The sequence below is a fragment of the Corylus avellana genome, chromosome 5, assembly GCF_965113065.1.
Source record: "Corylus avellana chromosome 5, dhCorAvel1.hap1.2, whole genome shotgun sequence".
NCBI classification, from domain to species: domain Eukaryota; kingdom Viridiplantae; phylum Streptophyta; class Magnoliopsida; order Fagales; family Betulaceae; genus Corylus; species Corylus avellana.
Window position 1 is genome coordinate 15,259,248 of NC_142494.1, and position 18,261 is coordinate 15,277,508.

General features: G+C 36.8%; 3 protein-coding genes across 3 annotated transcripts; 1 reads left to right on the forward strand and 2 right to left on the reverse strand.

Annotated features, from left to right (window-relative positions):
• Positions 1–7,820: 7,820 nt before the first annotated feature.
• LOC132182815 (glucan endo-1,3-beta-glucosidase 4) lies at positions 7,821–11,502 on the reverse strand. The gene is made up of 4 exons (XM_059596163.2): positions 11,098–11,502; positions 9,529–10,035; positions 8,588–8,618; positions 7,821–8,487 (listed from the first exon to the last, which is right to left on the reverse strand). The coding sequence occupies exons 1-4, from the start codon at positions 11,156–11,158 to the stop codon at positions 8,319–8,321; spliced, it is 768 nt and encodes a 255-aa protein (XP_059452146.2). The 5' UTR covers positions 11,159–11,502; the 3' UTR covers positions 7,821–8,318.
• Positions 11,503–14,950: 3,448 nt separating this feature from the next.
• On the forward strand, positions 14,951–16,904 carry LOC132182812 (Pentatricopeptide repeat (PPR-like) superfamily protein). Its single transcript, XM_059596161.1, has one exon. It carries the CDS (start codon positions 15,014–15,016, stop codon positions 16,661–16,663), a length of 1,650 nt encoding a protein of 549 aa, XP_059452144.1. The 5' UTR covers positions 14,951–15,013; the 3' UTR covers positions 16,664–16,904.
• Positions 16,905–17,018: 114 nt separating this feature from the next.
• LOC132182813 (Putative AT-hook DNA-binding family protein) lies at positions 17,019–18,067 on the reverse strand. The gene has a single exon (XM_059596162.2). It carries the CDS (start codon positions 17,891–17,893, stop codon positions 17,093–17,095), a length of 801 nt encoding a protein of 266 aa, XP_059452145.1. The 5' UTR covers positions 17,894–18,067; the 3' UTR covers positions 17,019–17,092.
• Positions 18,068–18,261: the final 194 nt, after the last annotated feature.

An 18,261-nucleotide genomic window follows, 5' to 3' on the forward strand; every position in this document is an offset into this window, starting at 1 on the left:
GTCCATTCTATTAGCTTTTTGACAAAGATTGATAGATGCACGCGTAAATTCACATCACAACCAACCGCTATAGAAAGAAGGGGTATGAAGGAATATATTTACCCTTCAAATTGACACTCATTTTGTATGCACACGCCAAATTATCATTTGTGATACTTGGTTCCCTCGTACTACTATTTCTTTGCAAAATAACCTATTCATTAGTTGTCATTGTAGTGACCCAAATAATTAACTAGGCTAGGATAGCTTGGTTAAAGGATTAATTGGACTTTTGGGTCACTAGAAGTAGCTGGAAGGTTATTTTAGAAATTTTGGACCCACTGACCAAACACTTGTGTGGGGACCACAGGAACGTACGCTTGCAATAGTACATGAACGCTAGTGTGGGGACCAGCCTGAACGTTCGTTGACTTTTGGTTGACCACTGGATATTGCTCGAGCGTACTACTGAAACCCTAAAATCACTGGGTAAATAGTACATGAATGTTCTGCACAATAGTACCAAGCACTTGCTACATTGTAAGCTTGCTTCTGCAGAGCTCACAACTTTTTCTACCTTATAAATATCCCAATACCTACGCCCATACCAACTCATTCTGTCCTTTGAGCCCTAGAAAAACCCTGCTTGAGTGTTGTTGTGAGCTTGAGAGAGATTTCCTTAGTGTTCTTGAAGAAGAGGAGGAACTTGTTGAGACTCTTGTTGTATTGAGGTAACCACCTCATCTCTAAGTGTTTTCTTAGATGTTATACTAGCCTTATGTTGTTATAGTTGCTTGATTGTTAGAAACTAGGGAGGTTTAGGTTTTAATCTTGTTATAAGCATTTCCTTCCCATTAGACTTAATTTTGTTGTATGACAATGTTGTTTTGGGCTAGGTGTGTTATAAACCCTTTTTGCAATCTTGGAACCAGCTTAGGACTACTTAAGAGATTGTTGGACTGAATGAGGTTCTACCTAAACCTCTCTGGTCATACGCTCAGCCTCGAGCCCAAACGTTTGCCCAGAGGCACTTCAAGGGAATGCCATTTTGCCCAATCGTTCGATAGCCCCAGTTTTCATGTTCGAAGTTTGTTTTAGTTTCGACCATGGACTAATAGTATGCTTTCCACATATTTAGAGAACTTGGAATAGCCGGAGGGATTTTTGGATGATTTATATGACTCGGGTACGTACAAACTCACATGACACTAGCCATTACTTTTCTGCATTGCACGTCTATTTTGTGTACCAAAACATGCATTTTTACAACTCTCATGAAATACATTTTGTTATGTCATAAACTCTACATTTTGTGAAAATGTACTACTTCACAAGATAACGAACAATATGAGGTTGTACGAGCATGCATGTAAAATACGGATAACACAAATTGCATCCTATGGCATGGTATGAGTCCAAAAACTTGCATGTGTTTGTAGATCGTGGTGAACCTATCCTAGTTGAGGTTACTCAGTGTGCTACTTAGATGGAGATGGAAAATCATGATAATGACACTATAGTTCGAGTTGGAGAATAAAAAAAAAAAAAAAAAAGGAGATGAAGAAGTTGGTGAAAAAGAATGAGATGAAGTTGGAGTTGGTGAACAAAAAAGAGATGGAGTTGGAGAAGAAGGAGATGGAGTTAGAGATCAAAGTTGGGCCATTGTTGAAGCTGCATTTGGTGATAGAGAAGGTGATGGAGTTGGTGATCAACGTTGGGCCATTGTTGAAGCTGCATTTGGTGATACAAATGGTGAAAGAGTTAAAGATGCAGTTGGAGATGGAGATGGAGATGGGTATGCAAATTATGGAGATAAATATGGACATGGAGATGGCTATGGAGATGAAGAGGTGCTGACAGAAGAGCAGCCCCCATAGTAGCTTACCATTCAGCAGTTTGCCAAGCAGCAAACTACCAAGGAGAATAAAAAAGAGAAAAAGCATGCCATATTCAGGTAGTCCATAAGGCAAAAGCAGCCCCCCTTACATGGAGAAGATAAAGGAGAAGATAGTGAAGAAGATGATGGAGAAGAGATTCAACTTCCATTAAGTGATTTTAAAGTGACTGATGGAGAGGAGGAGGACATTAATGTTAGAAAATGTGAAGAAGTTCTACGAGCGGCTAGGGAAGCCGCATCTAAGTGATTCCAGCCATGGGGTGTAGCACCATCAGCTAAGACTAAGGATGACATTGGAATTGGTAAATCCAAACAACCAAATGAAGAGGGTGTGGAAAGTCCTAAATTGTGTAGCTTAGAAAGTGAAGATGAAGATGAAGGGTCACCCAAACACAATAGAAGGAAGTATCCGGAATTGAAAGAACTGCATGACCTTAAAGAGAATGTTGAAATACGAGTCTAGTTGAAGTTTACAAATTCATCACAGTTTAAAGAGGCACTACAGGTGTATACAATACATAATTCCTTCAATTACACCTATATGAATAACGAGAAAAATTGTGTATCAGCCTTTTGTGAGAAACAATGCGGATGGAGAGTATATGTGTCATGGACGAATGATAGGAAATATTTCCAAATAAAGGCATTACATAATGTTCATAACTGAGGAAGCCATTACCAAAATAAAAGAGCAACAATCAAATGGGTAGCACACCGATACATTGAAAGCTTTCGAGATCAACCAAGTTGGAAGGCTAGTGCTATCAAAAAAATGGTTCGAATGGATTACAATGCGGAGTTATCTTTGCTTGGTTGTCACTGTGTCAAAAGAATGGCGTTGAATTTGTTAATCGAAACATATGATGAGCAGTACAAATTTACAAGAGATTATGGTAATGCAATACATAAGTGGAATCCCGATAGCTCTGCTTACATACAAAGAAATGGGATATTCTTCCAAAGGATGTATGTTTCCCTAGTTGCTTATAAGCAGGGTTTCTTGGCTAGATGTAGGCTAATGATATGTGTGGATGCCTGCTTTATGAAAGGTCATCATAGTAAGCACTACGTGCTACATGCTGCCATTGCCCAGGATGCGAATGATGACATACTCCCAATAGCATATGCTATATACGAGAGTGAAACTAGAGCCACATGGATATGGTTTTTAAACAACTTGTTGGAGGATATTGGGTATCCAAGGGATCACACGTGGGCATTGAATATTTAACATTTACCTAACATTTGAATAACATGTGTTAAATTGTTCTCTTATTACACATGGACTGCTGGATGCCATGGAGTATTTGATGCTTGATCTATAGCACAGATTATGTATTAAACAATTACATGCAAACTTCAAGAGTAAAGGTTACAAGGGCAAGGCATACAATGATGCATTGTGGGGTACAACTCAAGCAGCAAATGAAAATTAGTTCAAGTATTACTTGTCTGTGATAAAAGGAATGAATACTGCAATCTATGAATACATCGAAAAGGTGGACCCAAAGATATGGTCAAGGCATGCTTTTAGTGCATACAGTTGCAGTGACATCCTTTTGAATAATACAGCTGAAACTTTCAATGCATGGGTCCTTGAAGCTAGAGACCAACACATTCTTACTTCATGGAGATGATAATGAGTCAACTGATGAATCAGATCAACCAAAAAAGGGCTAGTGTAGCAACGTCAACCAATATTATTTGCTCTAAGATTGTTAAAAAGTTAGATAGGAACAAGTTAGATGCTAGGTTACATCTCTCAATGAAGTAACAATTTGACATTTGAGGTTGACCACAGTCATGAGGCTAGGAGGGTTGTCAAATTGAATACTAGAACCTGTGAATGTGGTAGGTGGCAATTGAATGGGATTACATGCCCTTATATTTGATATGCAATTTATGCAAATGGGAAGTTCCAAAGAGTTATATCAGTAAGTGGTACCTGATGGATACATATAAGAAGTCATATGCATATAGTATTGAGTCGATGCATGGCCCTAAAGATTGGGCTGTTGACAATGATATGGAACCCACAATGCCACCTTTACCCAAAAAACAACGAGGTAAGCCAAAGAATGTGAAAAGAAGAGAACCTGGTGAAAATGAGCCTAATAAAAGTATTAAGGTCACTCGAAAGGGGTATAATGTACGGTGTAGAAACTGAAATCAACAAGGCTACAACACTAGGAGTTGCACCTAACCAAACAATCCAAATAGGAAGATATGACCAAAGAAGGTTAAGAAGACAAAGCCAAACACTGACACAGAGGTGATCTTTTAAATAATATACTAACTTTGTTTGAGATTTAACATTTTTAATCTTTTTCATATTAATGTTTTTTGATTATATGGTGTGATAGGGAGGTACCTCACAACCAATGCAACCAACGAACAGCACACCGACACAAACTGCTATACCCCAACCAGCTGTCATGCCAAGTCGGCAAACTAAGAGTTCCACCAAGTTAGACAGTAGAAGGTCAACTAGGCTACAACTAATGGTGAGTTCCTCAATTTTGGTTGTATAATAGATTCAACTACCATATAGGGCTATATTGTGTCCATATTGTTAATTTTATTGCCTATGTTGATGCAGGTTAGGCCATCATATCCAATGGGGGCAACACCAACTTCATCCATAACCAACATAATTGAGGGCCACACAATAGGGGAGTAGAATATGATAAATATGTAATTTTTGTACCAAAAAAAAAAAATAATAATAATAAGATGTGTTAAAACTCTTTCTCTTAATATTTTCCTATGTATTTTGTTGGCATATTACTATTAGAGTTTTGTTATATACTTTGTAGAAATACATTTCGTGACATAGAGTATTTCCTAAACTTATGGTTTTATGCCCCTTATTGTTTTGGTGATAATGTGAGTTAATGAAAGGTTTTTCTAGTTGGAATTTTTTTTTTTTTTTTTTTTTTTCAATTTGTGGATGGATTATGCATATTTGTGGATTATGTGACAAATGTGCATTGTGACATATTTATGGATGAATTTTGCATTTTTTGTGTGGATGGATTATGATTGTCACAATGCATTATTACTATTATTATTTTTTTTGGTGGATAGGTTATGCATATTAGTGGATGCATTGTGAATATTTGTGGTGGATGCATTTGTTGTGGATGGATTGTGATTGCCATAAAGCAATTTTTTTTTTTTGTGGACCATGTACATAATTTGGATAAAATGAGCAGGAGGTATATCTGCACAATTATGGGTATATATAATTCAGACCATGTAGATAATTTGCATACACATTGTGTATACCAATATGTTGTACAAATTGACAATGGGTATGCAAATTATGGTTCAAATTGGTATGCAAAATGGGTAGGCAAATTATGGTCCAAATTGGAATTCATGTACATAACGTGCCTACCCATTGTGCAAATTATGCACAATGGGTAGGCAAGTTATGTACATGAATTCCATAAAATAAAACATTTACATAACTCATCAATTCATCAATTACATACAACATTACAAAACATTTAATTAATTAGTGCAATAACACACATCCATAGCTAATCACTTACATACATACAACATTACAAAATACTCATTTACTAAGTACAATAATACCAATCAACAACACTAAGAACTATGACAACAATAAACCAAACATAAAAAATTTCTCTCTTACCCTATACAAATCATTCTCCTTTTATAAGTAGGTATGCATTTCCAAGTGTCTATCATCTTCTTTCTCCGACTGATTTACCCTTGTAATGTAGCCATCACGTTCAGTCTCAAGGTCTTTCACCATTGCTAAATATTGATAATTTTCATTCTCTAGCTATTTTACCTTCTCCAACAGCTCATGAATTACCTTCATACCATTTTCACAGAGTTGTTTGTACATCCATTTGAAAAATTGGCATGCTGCTTTTCTCTGCATGTACATAAAATATCAAACTAATAAACTCACTTCAAGGTATTAACACTTCAAATTTGATATAAAACATATATAGATTTACGTTATTATCATAGGTAGCACAACTCCAAAATCTTCTTCCAGGGTTTTCCTTAGTCCAGGATATCTTCAAAGGTGCAGGTAAATCGCAATAACAAACCAAGGACATTTGAGTACAGTCGACCGAAGTAGACCCAGACCTAGATGATGACTTCATCTGCTCCTAAGGAAATAACGTGAACCCTAGCTTAATTTACCATATTCACCAAAAAAAACCATCCATAAATTTGATTTGAGTTTGAGTAGATACCTTATCCCAACCGTGAGAAGATTCATTTCTTTTAGATTCCTGTACTCGACCTGATGACATGTTCCTTCTCTGCGCCTTTTCGTGCGAGTTCTCATGGTCAACAAAGGGAAGGCAGTTTGAAATCCCTTATGCGCGCGTTTGCAAACCAGATTTAAGCTCGATTTGGCGACAAACGAATGAACAGAAAATTTAAGCTCGATTCTAGGGTTCAGGCCATTTGGGGATAACTAGGTGTGTAGCTCGGGGTTGAAGAAGAAGGAAGGGAAGGGAAGGCAGCCCAAGATTTCCGTACGCGTGAGTCTGATTTAAGCTCGATTCAAGGAGAAGCAAAAGAACAGACTGTGGAGCTCGATTCTAGGGTTCATGCAATGAGATTTGGGGATAAATGGGGTGTGTAGCTAGGGGTTGAAGAAGATGGAAGGGTGGTAGGTAACGTGGCCAGTTAAGTGTCCCAATGTGGAACCAGGGATAGATGTCGGCCTTAAAGCAAATTTACGTGGTGATGACGTGGTATTCCGTTAATTGGAGCTGACAGAAACTAACGGAGATATTAAGTTGGTCTTTTCCCGTACGTCAAGTACCATTTATAACCATTTTTGAACCCTAGGTGGAAAAAAATAAAAAACTACAAACATAGGTACTAATAAAGTATGTAACCCTAAAATTAAAGATGCAGCGATAATTTGAATAATATGTTCTTTGTAAACTATAATTATCCACACAATGGAACACCAGAGTTCTATATAGGTCATAAACATCATTAAATTCATCTGTACTATATACATCAACAGTACTGCAAATTCTATCACTTGTCAAAATCAACATCATTCATTACATCAAACATAATTATATAATGTGATATCCACAAGGTTATATTAAAACCCTCCCGACAATCATGTCTATCGTCTACTCTGGTTGCTCATTTTCATTATCAATATATGTAACACCCAAAAATCAAACAAGTATTATTAATTCGATATTAAAACTTCAGGAAAAACACATAAAATATGCACTGATTGTCATGATAGGATAAGTATGGAAGGGTTCGGAAGCAATAGGAAAAAAAGGTACGAAAAACAAGGTTGAAAATGTGAAGATTAGGGTAATAAGTAATTGATAAAAAAAATAAGGGGTAATTACTTTTTGCCCTTATAAACTACAGCGCTTTGGCACTTTTCCCCCCATGAACTACCAACTATAATACCTGACTCTATCAAACTACCATCTTATGACAAAAAGCCCTATTCCGTCAATAAAAAGGGTTAAGATTGACGGTCAACGGTCATGTGCAAGTCATGTGTCATTTTAAATTTTTTTCTTCCACTTTTGCCCTCACTTTAGACCGAGAAAATGACGTTTATACCCTCCTAAACCCTAATCCAACACATGAAAACAATTTAAAATGAGGGCAAAAGTGGAAGAAAAAAAAAATTAAATGGCACATGACTTGCACATGATCGTTGACCGTCAATTTTAACCTATTTGACTGACGGAATGAGGCTTTTTGTCATAAGATGGTAGTTTGATGGGGTCAGGTGTCATAGTTAATAGTTCATGGGGGAAAGTACCAAGGCACTGTAATTCATGAGGGTCAAAAGGTGATTATCCCAAAAATTAAAAAATACTCATCCTTTTCCCCCTTTGATTAGAAAAAAAAATAAAAAAAAAAAATAAAAATACTCAACGGACAAAGTCTCGCATTGACAGTCTCATTACATGGGATCCAAATCTAAGCACACAAGTATGGTTTAGAGAAATCTGTACATCTTTGTCTTACATAGCTAGCTGTACTTCCATGGTTTCAATACCACACAATTACAACCTTCCAACCAAGTTTCTCAACCCACGAATTTACAGAACAGTCCAAAAGAGCCCAAGGTACATCAATGTTGTTATATAAGAACACAAAAGAAAAAATTATAAAAGAAAAAGAAAAAAGAAATAAAGAAAAACTATACTATTGGTTACTACCTCTACAAAATCCCTCCATATTGCTTCCTTTCTTCCACTCTACGAGGCCTCACTAGCAACTAATCTACAGATCACGTACAAGAGTGATCTCATTTTTAAACTATTGCTGCCACAAAAACAAAATTACATATGTGCCACTCATTCATCTATATATATATATATATATATATATATATATATGCTTATCAAGATAAGTCACCCAAAAAAAGCAACCTGCAGCAGCAAAGTTAGTTTGAACATGTGGCCTGCAGCAGCATGACTGTGAGACATGCAATGAGGAAGAAATGTGGGGAGCAATCTAACTTGGCAGCCACTGATGGGGTAGAGGGGCTGGAAGGCACTGCACCAATAACTGTTGAACCGCTTGAGCTTGTGTTCAACACTGATGAGGTTGTGCTGCATAAATATATATATATGCAATTCCAATCCAAAAACTTGTTAATTTGTAGCTAGGTAAAATAAATGAAACTATTGCTAGTAATTAAGTAGAGTTCACCTTGTGGATGGATACTGACATGTCCCCGAACCTGCAGTGATGGAAAATGAATACAAAAGAAAAGAAAGAAATTATTATTATAAGCCATTCAAATTCATTCTAGAGACTGCTAGAGCCTAGAGGCCATTCTAGCTCCCATGAATTTCCCATGAAATGTGTTGGAAAATATCAAGGCAAAAAGAAATTGGTACTTTAAGATTCGATCGTAACGACGATATCTCTAGAACGTTTTTTTTCCCCTTTCTAAGTGCTAAGGGATTTGATAAAATAGTTCCTACGATACAATAAAGCCCAAATGTCACTCTAGAAAAAAAACTTTCTAGAGTAACAAGAAACACTTTTATGGGGAGAATAGCACAAAAGAGATGTGAAAGAGAATAAAAAGAAGCTATGAGATTGTGTATGTGCATATGATCAAAGGGTCATACTTATAGTGATTTTGGACACATGATGGTCCAAAATCATTAATCCAATGGTGAGAAATGGTAACCACCTAAAGATCCACTTTAATAGACACCATAAGAGTGATAAGTCGCATATTAAATCCTTCCAACGACTAAAAAACATTCAAATTTTCTATAATATCGTACATGAAACGGCTAGGCTAGTTCAGTCGACCGAGCCTTATAACGCCCAAAGCCTATTGCCCTTGCCTGTGACACTGGCATCTAGCCATTTTCTCTATCACTCAATTTATTATTAAGTGAGGAGGATTCCTTATGAACTTGTTGACATATTTATACATAGCTAATGTGGGGCAAATTTTTTCCTACACTTCAAAATTTTGGTTTTCCCTCCAAACTTTAAGATTGACTTGAAATTGTAAATCTTTCAACTAAATGCACATAAAACTTGTAGATATAAAATAGATTTCATAATTATTTGAAATATTCAAAATAATTAACTTTTATTCAATATGGCGTACAGAAAAGACAACTTACTTGGGTCGGTGCTTGTAGTTACAGCAGTTCCTCCAAAGTTGCAGCTACTTGGAACCGGATTCTTTTGATAGTACACATTAAACGCATATGAGGCATGATCACGAATGGTGCTGGGGTTGTAGCAACTCCCACCAGCCTGAATTGCAGAACAATCTGCACCACCATACCCACAAGCATAGTCCAAAGCAACTTGTAAAGCTGTTGGTGATGCACTTTGGCTAACAACACACCAGCTTGCTCCTAAGGCTGCAGGTGATGTGGTTGCAGCCGGGTTCGCAAAGGGTGTCATGGTGGCTGGTGTGGTTGAATAATCTGGGTTTGAGTTTGGGTTCATGATTGGAGTTGTGGAAGTGGGGGTGGTGGGAGTTATTGTTGGAACAGTTGTGACTGGAGTGGTGATGTCTTTTTGAGTGGTGGATATTGCAGAAGTGAATTGTAGATGCCTTTCATATTCTTGGTGTTTTTCTTTTATGTGTACTATTGATACCTTCTTTGTTATACTTGAGCCTGTACTTGAAATAAACAAGTTGAGATAAGCTTTACTTTTTGCTTATGCTTGTAAGAACAGAAATAGAAAAAACAGGAAATGAAATCACTTTTGTTAAGCAAATATTTCTCCACGATACAATGGAACTCAGAAATTTTTTTGAGTTTGATTGCGTTTTGCACAAAACGAAACTAAACCAGAACACCCTCAGGTCCTTCTCTTATCCTCTCAATTTTCAAAATCATCGTTGAATATGCGAGGTGGATTCCACATATGGGGGCCACAAATTCAATGGTGATTTGAAAATTAAAAGGATGGGAGAAAGACCGAGAGAGGATGTATATCACGTCTCGTTTTGAGAAAGAGAGAAAAAGAGAGAATTTTATGTGATATAAAACTTGTCTGCTATTATTAGACCATACCGAAAAGAATGGAACCCATTTGGAGAAAGAACAATCATTTAGAGAGAGGGAAAGAACTGTACCAGTACAGGAAAAGCAAAGAAATTCCAAGTCCAACATGTAAAGCAATTAAAGCATGAATTCAAAGTGTAACCATAAAATTCATGATTTCAAGAGCTACGGTTGATCAAATGACAAAATACAGAGTCACAAAATTTGATATTTATGTTGCAAATGAACATCCGGGATCTTATGAAGGAAGAAAATTGAAGCAATAGAAGTATGAATTCAGAGAAAAAAGAAGTGCATTTGAAATGGCTTAATTCAGAGCAAGAAGACTATGGAATACTTTTCAATGAACATCTGGCGTCTTAGGAAGCTGTCTGGGGCACAAGGACCATCATACAGAATAATAAATACTGTTTAAATGACAAATTCAGAGCAAAAGAACTGCATATTTATGTTTGGATGAAACTCTGAGGTCTTAGATAGCTGTTTGTTGGTAAGAAAAGAAAAGAACACACTCACTTGTTTAAGTACTAAAGAAAAAAACGAGACAAGCCAATTGGAATTACAATAAAAAAAAACAAAAAAACAAAAGAAGATGCCCACATTAGAATAGAAGTAATGAAGCCAAATATTGAAATGAAGCAGCAAAAGAAACAAGACAAAGCCACTCACCAACGCAGAGAAAATGACCCAATAGGAGAAATATGAAGCAGTTGAGAACCCTTTCATCCATTGACAACCCTCCTGTCTTCTTCTTCTTCTTCTCTAATGTTGCTCTTCAATTATCTAGTTCTGCCTTTCACTTGGTTTCAAACAGAGAAAGTGAAGCAAAGATATCATAAACTAGAGGAGCATCAATGATTTTGTTGGAAAGAAAAGGATTGAGTACCTCTCGACATGTATATAAAAATATATATTTTAGAATAGGCACCCTAGAGAGAAAGCGGAGAAGACTTGAGAAGGGAGACATGGGGTGTAGGAAGGTGCAAGCAAGAGAAGGTGCAAAAAGGAGGGAAAAGGTGGGGAAGAAGGTTGAAAAAAGAAAGCACAGAGATTTTTTTGGAATATAGGTTTGGTATGTGGGCTGGGTAAGTGATGATTGTAATGATGGTGATGATGTGGGCATTTTGCCTTTTCTCTTCTTTATGCTTCTCCCTTAAATGTTTTATAGGACCAAGTCTACTCAATACAGCCTCAAAATTTACTGCTCTAGTTTAAAGATCTTCAATACAAATAGTGTCTTCATATTCATGGTTATGGAATAGTATGTGAGATTGGATCAAAGTTCAAACCCTATTAGTTTTATGATTATTTATGAAGCAAAATAATAGTTTTGAGATATTAGGACATGTTTGTTAATGTATTTTTTTGCTTTTAGTTTTAAAAAATATTCTGATGTGACGTAAAGATGAAAACATGGTTTGTGTTTTAAGTTGTAAATTTGTTCCGATAATTGAAAACGAAAGACAGAAATAAAAAAATCAAAATCAACAATACTAACTGCAGGACACCTGAAATGACAGTCAAGTTTTCTTCTTTCTTTTTCTGGGCTTCTTGTGTTTTTCTCTTTTGTGGTTGGGTTGATTTCTGGGCAAGACTTTGTTGGTTTGTTTGTTTGGTTCATGACTATGACTGCCAACTGCAGAAGCACAATGCCATAATTCTTTATCTCTTTTTGGCCGTACCATCTTTTCAATTTTTTTTTCACTTTAAGTGATTCCATAGGTGTAAAAAGAGTGGTGACCCTGACACTGGACCTTAAATCAACCAATGTGGGACAACTTGTCCAAGACAAAATAATCAACATTCTTTAACCCCCTTTGTTAGTAATGGCTTTTGGTGACACACAGTAAGTTTCCATTGAAATTGTAGCACTCTAATCACTATTTATAGGGTCGGCAATTTTTGACATGATCTGAGAATTTAACACAAAGTTAACACTAAATAGTCTTATATCCATGTCAAACCCGACACACAAGTAAGAATTGCCGACGCTATTCTTAAGTAGGCCATGATTAACTCAAGTATCCTCTATCAAGGATGAACTCCACGTGAGGTTATTATAATTGTTTATCACCACTAATGAGAAAGCAATCAATATAAACAGTGAAGGTTTAATTAGTTTTGGGTTGCTGCTATAATTAGGAGGAAAATGGTGTTGATGCTTATTGGGGGGGTTGGGGTGGGGGCCATGGTGAAATAAAAAGCAAGCAAAATGGGAGAAATTGGTCCTCAAAGTGAACCATCCAAAATTCTATCCTAAGCCTGCACTTTTGACCAATTGGATTTGAAATATAACCTACGCTTATCACAGACTACTTTGTTTTTTATAGGCTACACATAAAGGCACTTCTTGATCCTTGCTCCCATTACATTATTTAATTGGAGTGTCTTTGAATTATATTATTATTAGAGGCCGAAAACCCATGTTACTTCCAACTTTATTTGTCAATATTCCCACCTTATTTTTACAAAAGACAGAAAGAGAAGAAAATCTAGATATGTTTTAAAGTAAAGTAAAATTTGTATATTTTCCACTAAGCTTCTCTTTAAGAAAGGTATAATAATGATATATGGAGTTAGTTTAAGGGCAAAGTCAAGGCTTCAGGAATGGGATTGTCTCTCCTGGAACAAAATTCTGATCCCATCGCTGCTTATTGTCCTATTTAGTCTTGTTCTATCATATTTCAGTTCTTATTGTCAGAACTTTCTTTTTAACAAGCATCTCAAGAATATTTTGTTTCTTTTTTTTTTTTCTTTCTTCTTTTTTTTTTTTTCTTTTTTTTCTTCAGTTCTTGTTTTTACTAAACTACAATAATAATAATAATAATAATAATTTATTTATTATTATTATTATTATTATTATTATTATAGTTGAATCCCTTAAGATAATTGGCTAAAATTGCGACAGATGCCCTTTTTGAATAAATATGCTTAAGTGAAATGGGTGAGTAATTCTAGAAATCACTCTTGTGTCACTCTAAGAATGAGGCGGCTTTTAAAATCACCATTTGATTAAAATTCAATAATAAGCAATTATAAGGCTAGTGGTGATTTTAGAAGTCACATTATTTTTTGAGTGACACAAGAGGGATATAAGAGTGACTTCTAGCATTACTCAAAATGAGCATATTGACCTAAGAATTCAACCCCAAGGAATTTCTTCTTTTTAGAGCATGTTTGGGATTGCGTTTGAGAAATAAAACTTTTAAGTCAAAAATAATTTTTTGGCAAAAGCTTTATTTTTAAGCTTTTATGAAAAATGCATTTTGGCTATTTTTAAGTATTTTGAACCCTTAAAAGCACTTTCAATTTTTTTTCACTAAACAAGTTTTTTTTTTTTTTTTTCAGATGGACCTTTTAAGTATTAAATGCACTTTTAAGCTCTTCAAACGCACACCCAAACAAACCCTTAACCTTCAATCTTTTTTCAAACCAAGTGGAGAGGAGAGTTTTCTTTTCTTTTTGTCAAGTCCCTGAATTCCACTCTACCCTTTTTCTCTCTGTCTCTTGCAAGTGCTATTTCTTTAATAATTTTGAGAAATTGAGCTGTAAGCGATTGGTAGACATGGTTATCATTACCATCATCATTCTTCAGGTTAGTGTGTTTTGTTTGACATTTGTGTTTTGCAGTGTTAATCTAGACTAGCAATACTCATCCTCTATGCCCTTTTGTAGCAATTTAACATAAAAAAATATATTTTTTGTATTTAGCCATCAATATATAAATATGAAACTAATGTTTTTTTTTTTTTTTTTTTTCCTACTTTGATAAGAATAGCACAACTCTCTGCAAAAAAATTGTCATCGAGTATTGACTGTATTTAAGAATAGCACAACAAACCCTATGCAAAAAACAATAATAATAATAAATTGTGATTGGGTATTAAGTATTAACTATATATGCAGATTTCATTTTTTTTTTCAATTAATATTATGTGTGTATGTTTTTTCCTTAATAAAAATTACAACTTCAAAATTAAGATTTTTTTTTTTTAGTGGGATAATAGAAGATTATAGTGTTTTTGTTTTACTTTTGTGTATTGTATTGTTAATCGGGATTAGCAATACACATACTTTATGCCCTTTCTTGCAGTTTAACGAAAAAAGTTATAACTATGAAACTAGTGTTTTGTGCTACTTTGATAAGAATAGCACAACCATCTGCAAAATTAAGGTTGCAACACACTAATCTCGAATTTTGACAGCCTCACAACATTCTTTTGGATTAGAACTTTCATTAAAAAATTTATGAATTTGACCATACAAAAAATATGCTATACATAAGAGAATATTGTACCAATGTTGGGTAGTGTACAAAAGTTTCTGAGTTTAGAATCTTTTCATTACTATTATTCTTTCCCAAGAAGATTCCTTGAAAAAAGAAAAATAATTTAAAAGTAAGTTATTGGGTAGTTTCAATAATTGAATTAAATCCAAGGGGATAAGTGAAGTGTGACCACAAGCATTCCCAGCCACTACACGATACAAAATCAAATCCCCTGCTTTCTCTGTTTCACTCTTTCACCTCTGCATTCCCCACAAAATGAAAGAGGATTGGATAAAAAGAAAATAAGGACCACAAGAAATGGCACCCTTTTGTTGCTCACTCTCACTCACCCCATCATCAACCTCCATATCCAAGTTCATCTCAGGCCAACCTTTCCTCACCATGCTTGACAAGCGCTGCACCTCCATGAAAGACCTTCAAAAGATTCATGCCAACCTCATCAAAACTGGTCTAGCCAATGACACTGTTGCCGCCAGCCGCATCCTGGCCTTCTGCGCCTCCCCGGCCGGTGACATGAACTATGCATACATGGTCTTCACTCGTATCCAAAATCCAAACCTTTTTGTGTGGAATACCATCATTAGAGGCTTCTCTCAAAGCTCAACTCCACATAATGCATTGTCTCTTTTTGTTGACATGTTAATATCCTCACCTAATGAACCTCAAAGATTGACTTATCCTTCTGTTTTCAAAGCTTATGCCCAACTTGGACTAGCTCATGATGGAGCTCAGCTTCATGGGAGGATCATAAAAACCGGTCTTGAGAGCGATCCATTTATACGAAACACCGTCTTACATATGTACGTCAGCAGCGGGTTTTTGAGTGAGGCGTACCGAATGTTTGATGAAGATACCGAATTCGATACCGTTGCGTGGAATTCGATGATTATTGGCCTTGCTAAATGTGGAGAAATCGATGAGTCTAAGAGGTTATTCGATAGAATGCAATGCAGAAATACGGTCTCATGGAATTCTATGATTAGTGGATATGTTAGGAATGGGAGGTTGATGGAGGCATTGGAGCTTTTTTGCAAAATGCAGGAAGCAGGTATTGGACCTAGTGAGTTTACAATGGTGAGTTTGTTAAATGCCTGTGCTCGCTTAGGAGCACTTAGACAAGGGGAGTGGATTCATGATTATATTAGAAAGAATGATTTTGATATGAATATCATTGTTACTACAGCAATAATTGACATGTATTGCAAGTGTGGCAGCATTGAAAAGGCTCGTCAAGCGTTTGAGGCCGCCCCAACGAAAGGATTATCGTGTTGGAACTCGATGATCTTGGGCCTAGCCATGAATGGTGATGCAGAAGAAGCACTTCATTTATTCTCCAAGCTTCAGTCTATGAATTTGAAACCAGATAATGTTAGTTTTGTGGGTGTTCTCACAGCTTGTAACCACTCGGGCATGGTGGATAAAGCAAGTTATTTTTTTAAATTAATGACAGATACATATAAGATTAAGCCATCAGTAAAGCACTATAGTTGCATGGTTGATGTGCTAGGCCGAGGCAGGCTACTTGAAGAGGCAGAAGAGCTAATAAGAAGTATGCCAGTAGACCCAGATGCCATTATATGGGGATCTCTGCTCTCAGCATGTACAAAGCATAGAAACATTGAGATGGCCAAGCGGGCAGCAAAGCATGTGATTGAGTTGGATCCAAGTGATAGCTGTGGTTATGTGCTTATGTCCAATCTTTATGCTGCCTCCAGTCATTTTGAAGAAGCAATGGAGGAGCGGCTTTCCATGAAGGAGAAGCATATAAAGAAAGAACCAGGATGTAGTTTGATTGAAGTGGAGGGAGAAGTTCATGAGTTTGTTGCTGGTGGCAGGCTGCATCATAGAGCGCCAGAGATCTACTCTTTGTTGAATCAACTGGGACTGGTGTTACAAGAGACATTGGACAACTTTTGGTGCCACCAGATAAAAGATATCGCCATATGAAAGCCTATTAATAACTTTTTTGTTTGTCATCTTGGTTCAATTGCCAACATCCTGAGTTACTGATTTGGGCTTTAAATTTCCTTTTTTCTTTTTTGTAAAATTTTAGGAAAAATTGATGCTGGGAGTGTGATTCCTGTGAGAGCAGTAAACTTAGAAGCTGGTACAAATCAAACCCTTTATAGAATTGTAACTAATTTGATATTTCGAATGCTTTATGTAATATATCCCTTTGAAAGATTTACTCCAGCACTCGGCAGATGATATTTGTTGGCAAGTAGCAGTATATTGATATGAAAACAGGGCAATGTCATATGTATTAACTAGTGATGCTAGAAATCAACATCACCATGGAAGTGAAAAACATTTTGGGAGCATTCATATAAATGTATATGAGCCATATGACAGACTAATGGATTGCTGCTAACTAGGCTAGGTTTTTGACATTGTTCGCCCTGGTGCCCAAGAGTAAATCTCAGGGGGCATAGAACCATTGGTGAGCAAGTTGGGTGGCATCCCATATAAATCTGAAATATCAAGGTGATGAGTGCGGCCGTTTTGGTAGTGTTGATTCTGCATAGCAGCAGCAATTTCATCATCATCCAGTGGCAGGCGGTCAAAAGTGGCATTCATGAATGATGCAGCCATGATCACAACAGGGCCAGAAGCAATGAGTGCACCAACCACACCCCCACCCACAACTTGCCCCTGAGCACCGGCTAGGTAGATTGTCAGGCCAGTGATGCCTGGCGGGGCTGGTGGAGGCAAGATTGATCCAAGCAATGAAAGAATCTCAAACCGACCGTGAAGGGTCACAATTGCCCCAGACGAGGCCGGTTGTCGCAGCGTGACATTCGTTACGCATCCGCTCCCGCTAAGTATGCAAATGCCACGTTGCTTCCTCCTTGCAAAATTAGCTAAACTTTCACTCACATCGCAGCCAGAGCTCACTTCCATAGCATGTGCGCGGAGCGCATTAGCACTGTCTCGGGTGACAATAATTGGGGGCTTTGGCTTGTTCTTAGAACCGGCCGGCCTCCCACGAGGCCGCCTAATGGTCTCCCCCTCAGCCACAGAAGAAACTGGTGACACTACCTTTGGCACTTTGGGAGACATGAGCATATCAATGGCAGGCCTATTGTGATTCCCCTTGTCCTGCTGCTCTTGTTGGCTTCGATCCATGGCAGCTTTGGACCCAACACAAGGCACTGCTAGATCTGCTCCTCCAGCCATTCATGCGCACGCTGCTCACAAATGACAGGAAATTCGCCAAAACTGTGGTCCAAGGTGTGAGTTTAAGTAGCCCCATTCTGCCAATAATTTTATCATACGAACCAGAAAGAATGACAGGGGATTAGGAGATGGTTAAGTAGATAGAGTTTAAGTAAATACTAACCCTGCAAATAAACGTGGATTTGTGTACTACTCTCACTGCCTAATTCCCAACTGACTAATTATTCATGTCAATTGCCTTACCCAACGGGTATCCATATAAATATTCCACTTCTTAAAATGTGCCCTGGCATGCTCCATTCTTTATGACCATTTTATTTTACAATCAACTATTGTGGAGTTATTAAAAGGCCATTCAATATGGGTTG

What these genes read in the sequence shown, in the direction of transcription:
- LOC132182815 (XM_059596163.2), bottom strand. Translation starts at nt 11,158, where the DNA reads ATGGATGAAAGGGTTCTCAACTGCTTCATATTTCTCCTATTGGGTCAT. An exon ending in GGGTCATTTTCTCTGCGTTG is followed by an intron (nt 10,036 to 11,097) that starts GTGAGTGGCTTT and finishes TTTCAAGTACAG; the next exon opens with GCTCAAGTATAACAAAGAAG. An exon ending in TGTCAGTATCCATCCACAAG is followed by an intron (nt 8,488 to 8,587) that starts GTGAACTCTACT and finishes ATATTTATGCAG; the next exon opens with CACAACCTCATCAGTGTTGA.
- LOC132182812 (XM_059596161.1), top strand. Translation starts at nt 15,014, where the DNA reads ATGGCACCCTTTTGTTGCTCACTCTCACTCACCCCATCATCAACCTCC.
- LOC132182813 (XM_059596162.2), bottom strand. Translation starts at nt 17,893, where the DNA reads ATGGCTGGAGGAGCAGATCTAGCAGTGCCTTGTGTTGGGTCCAAAGCT.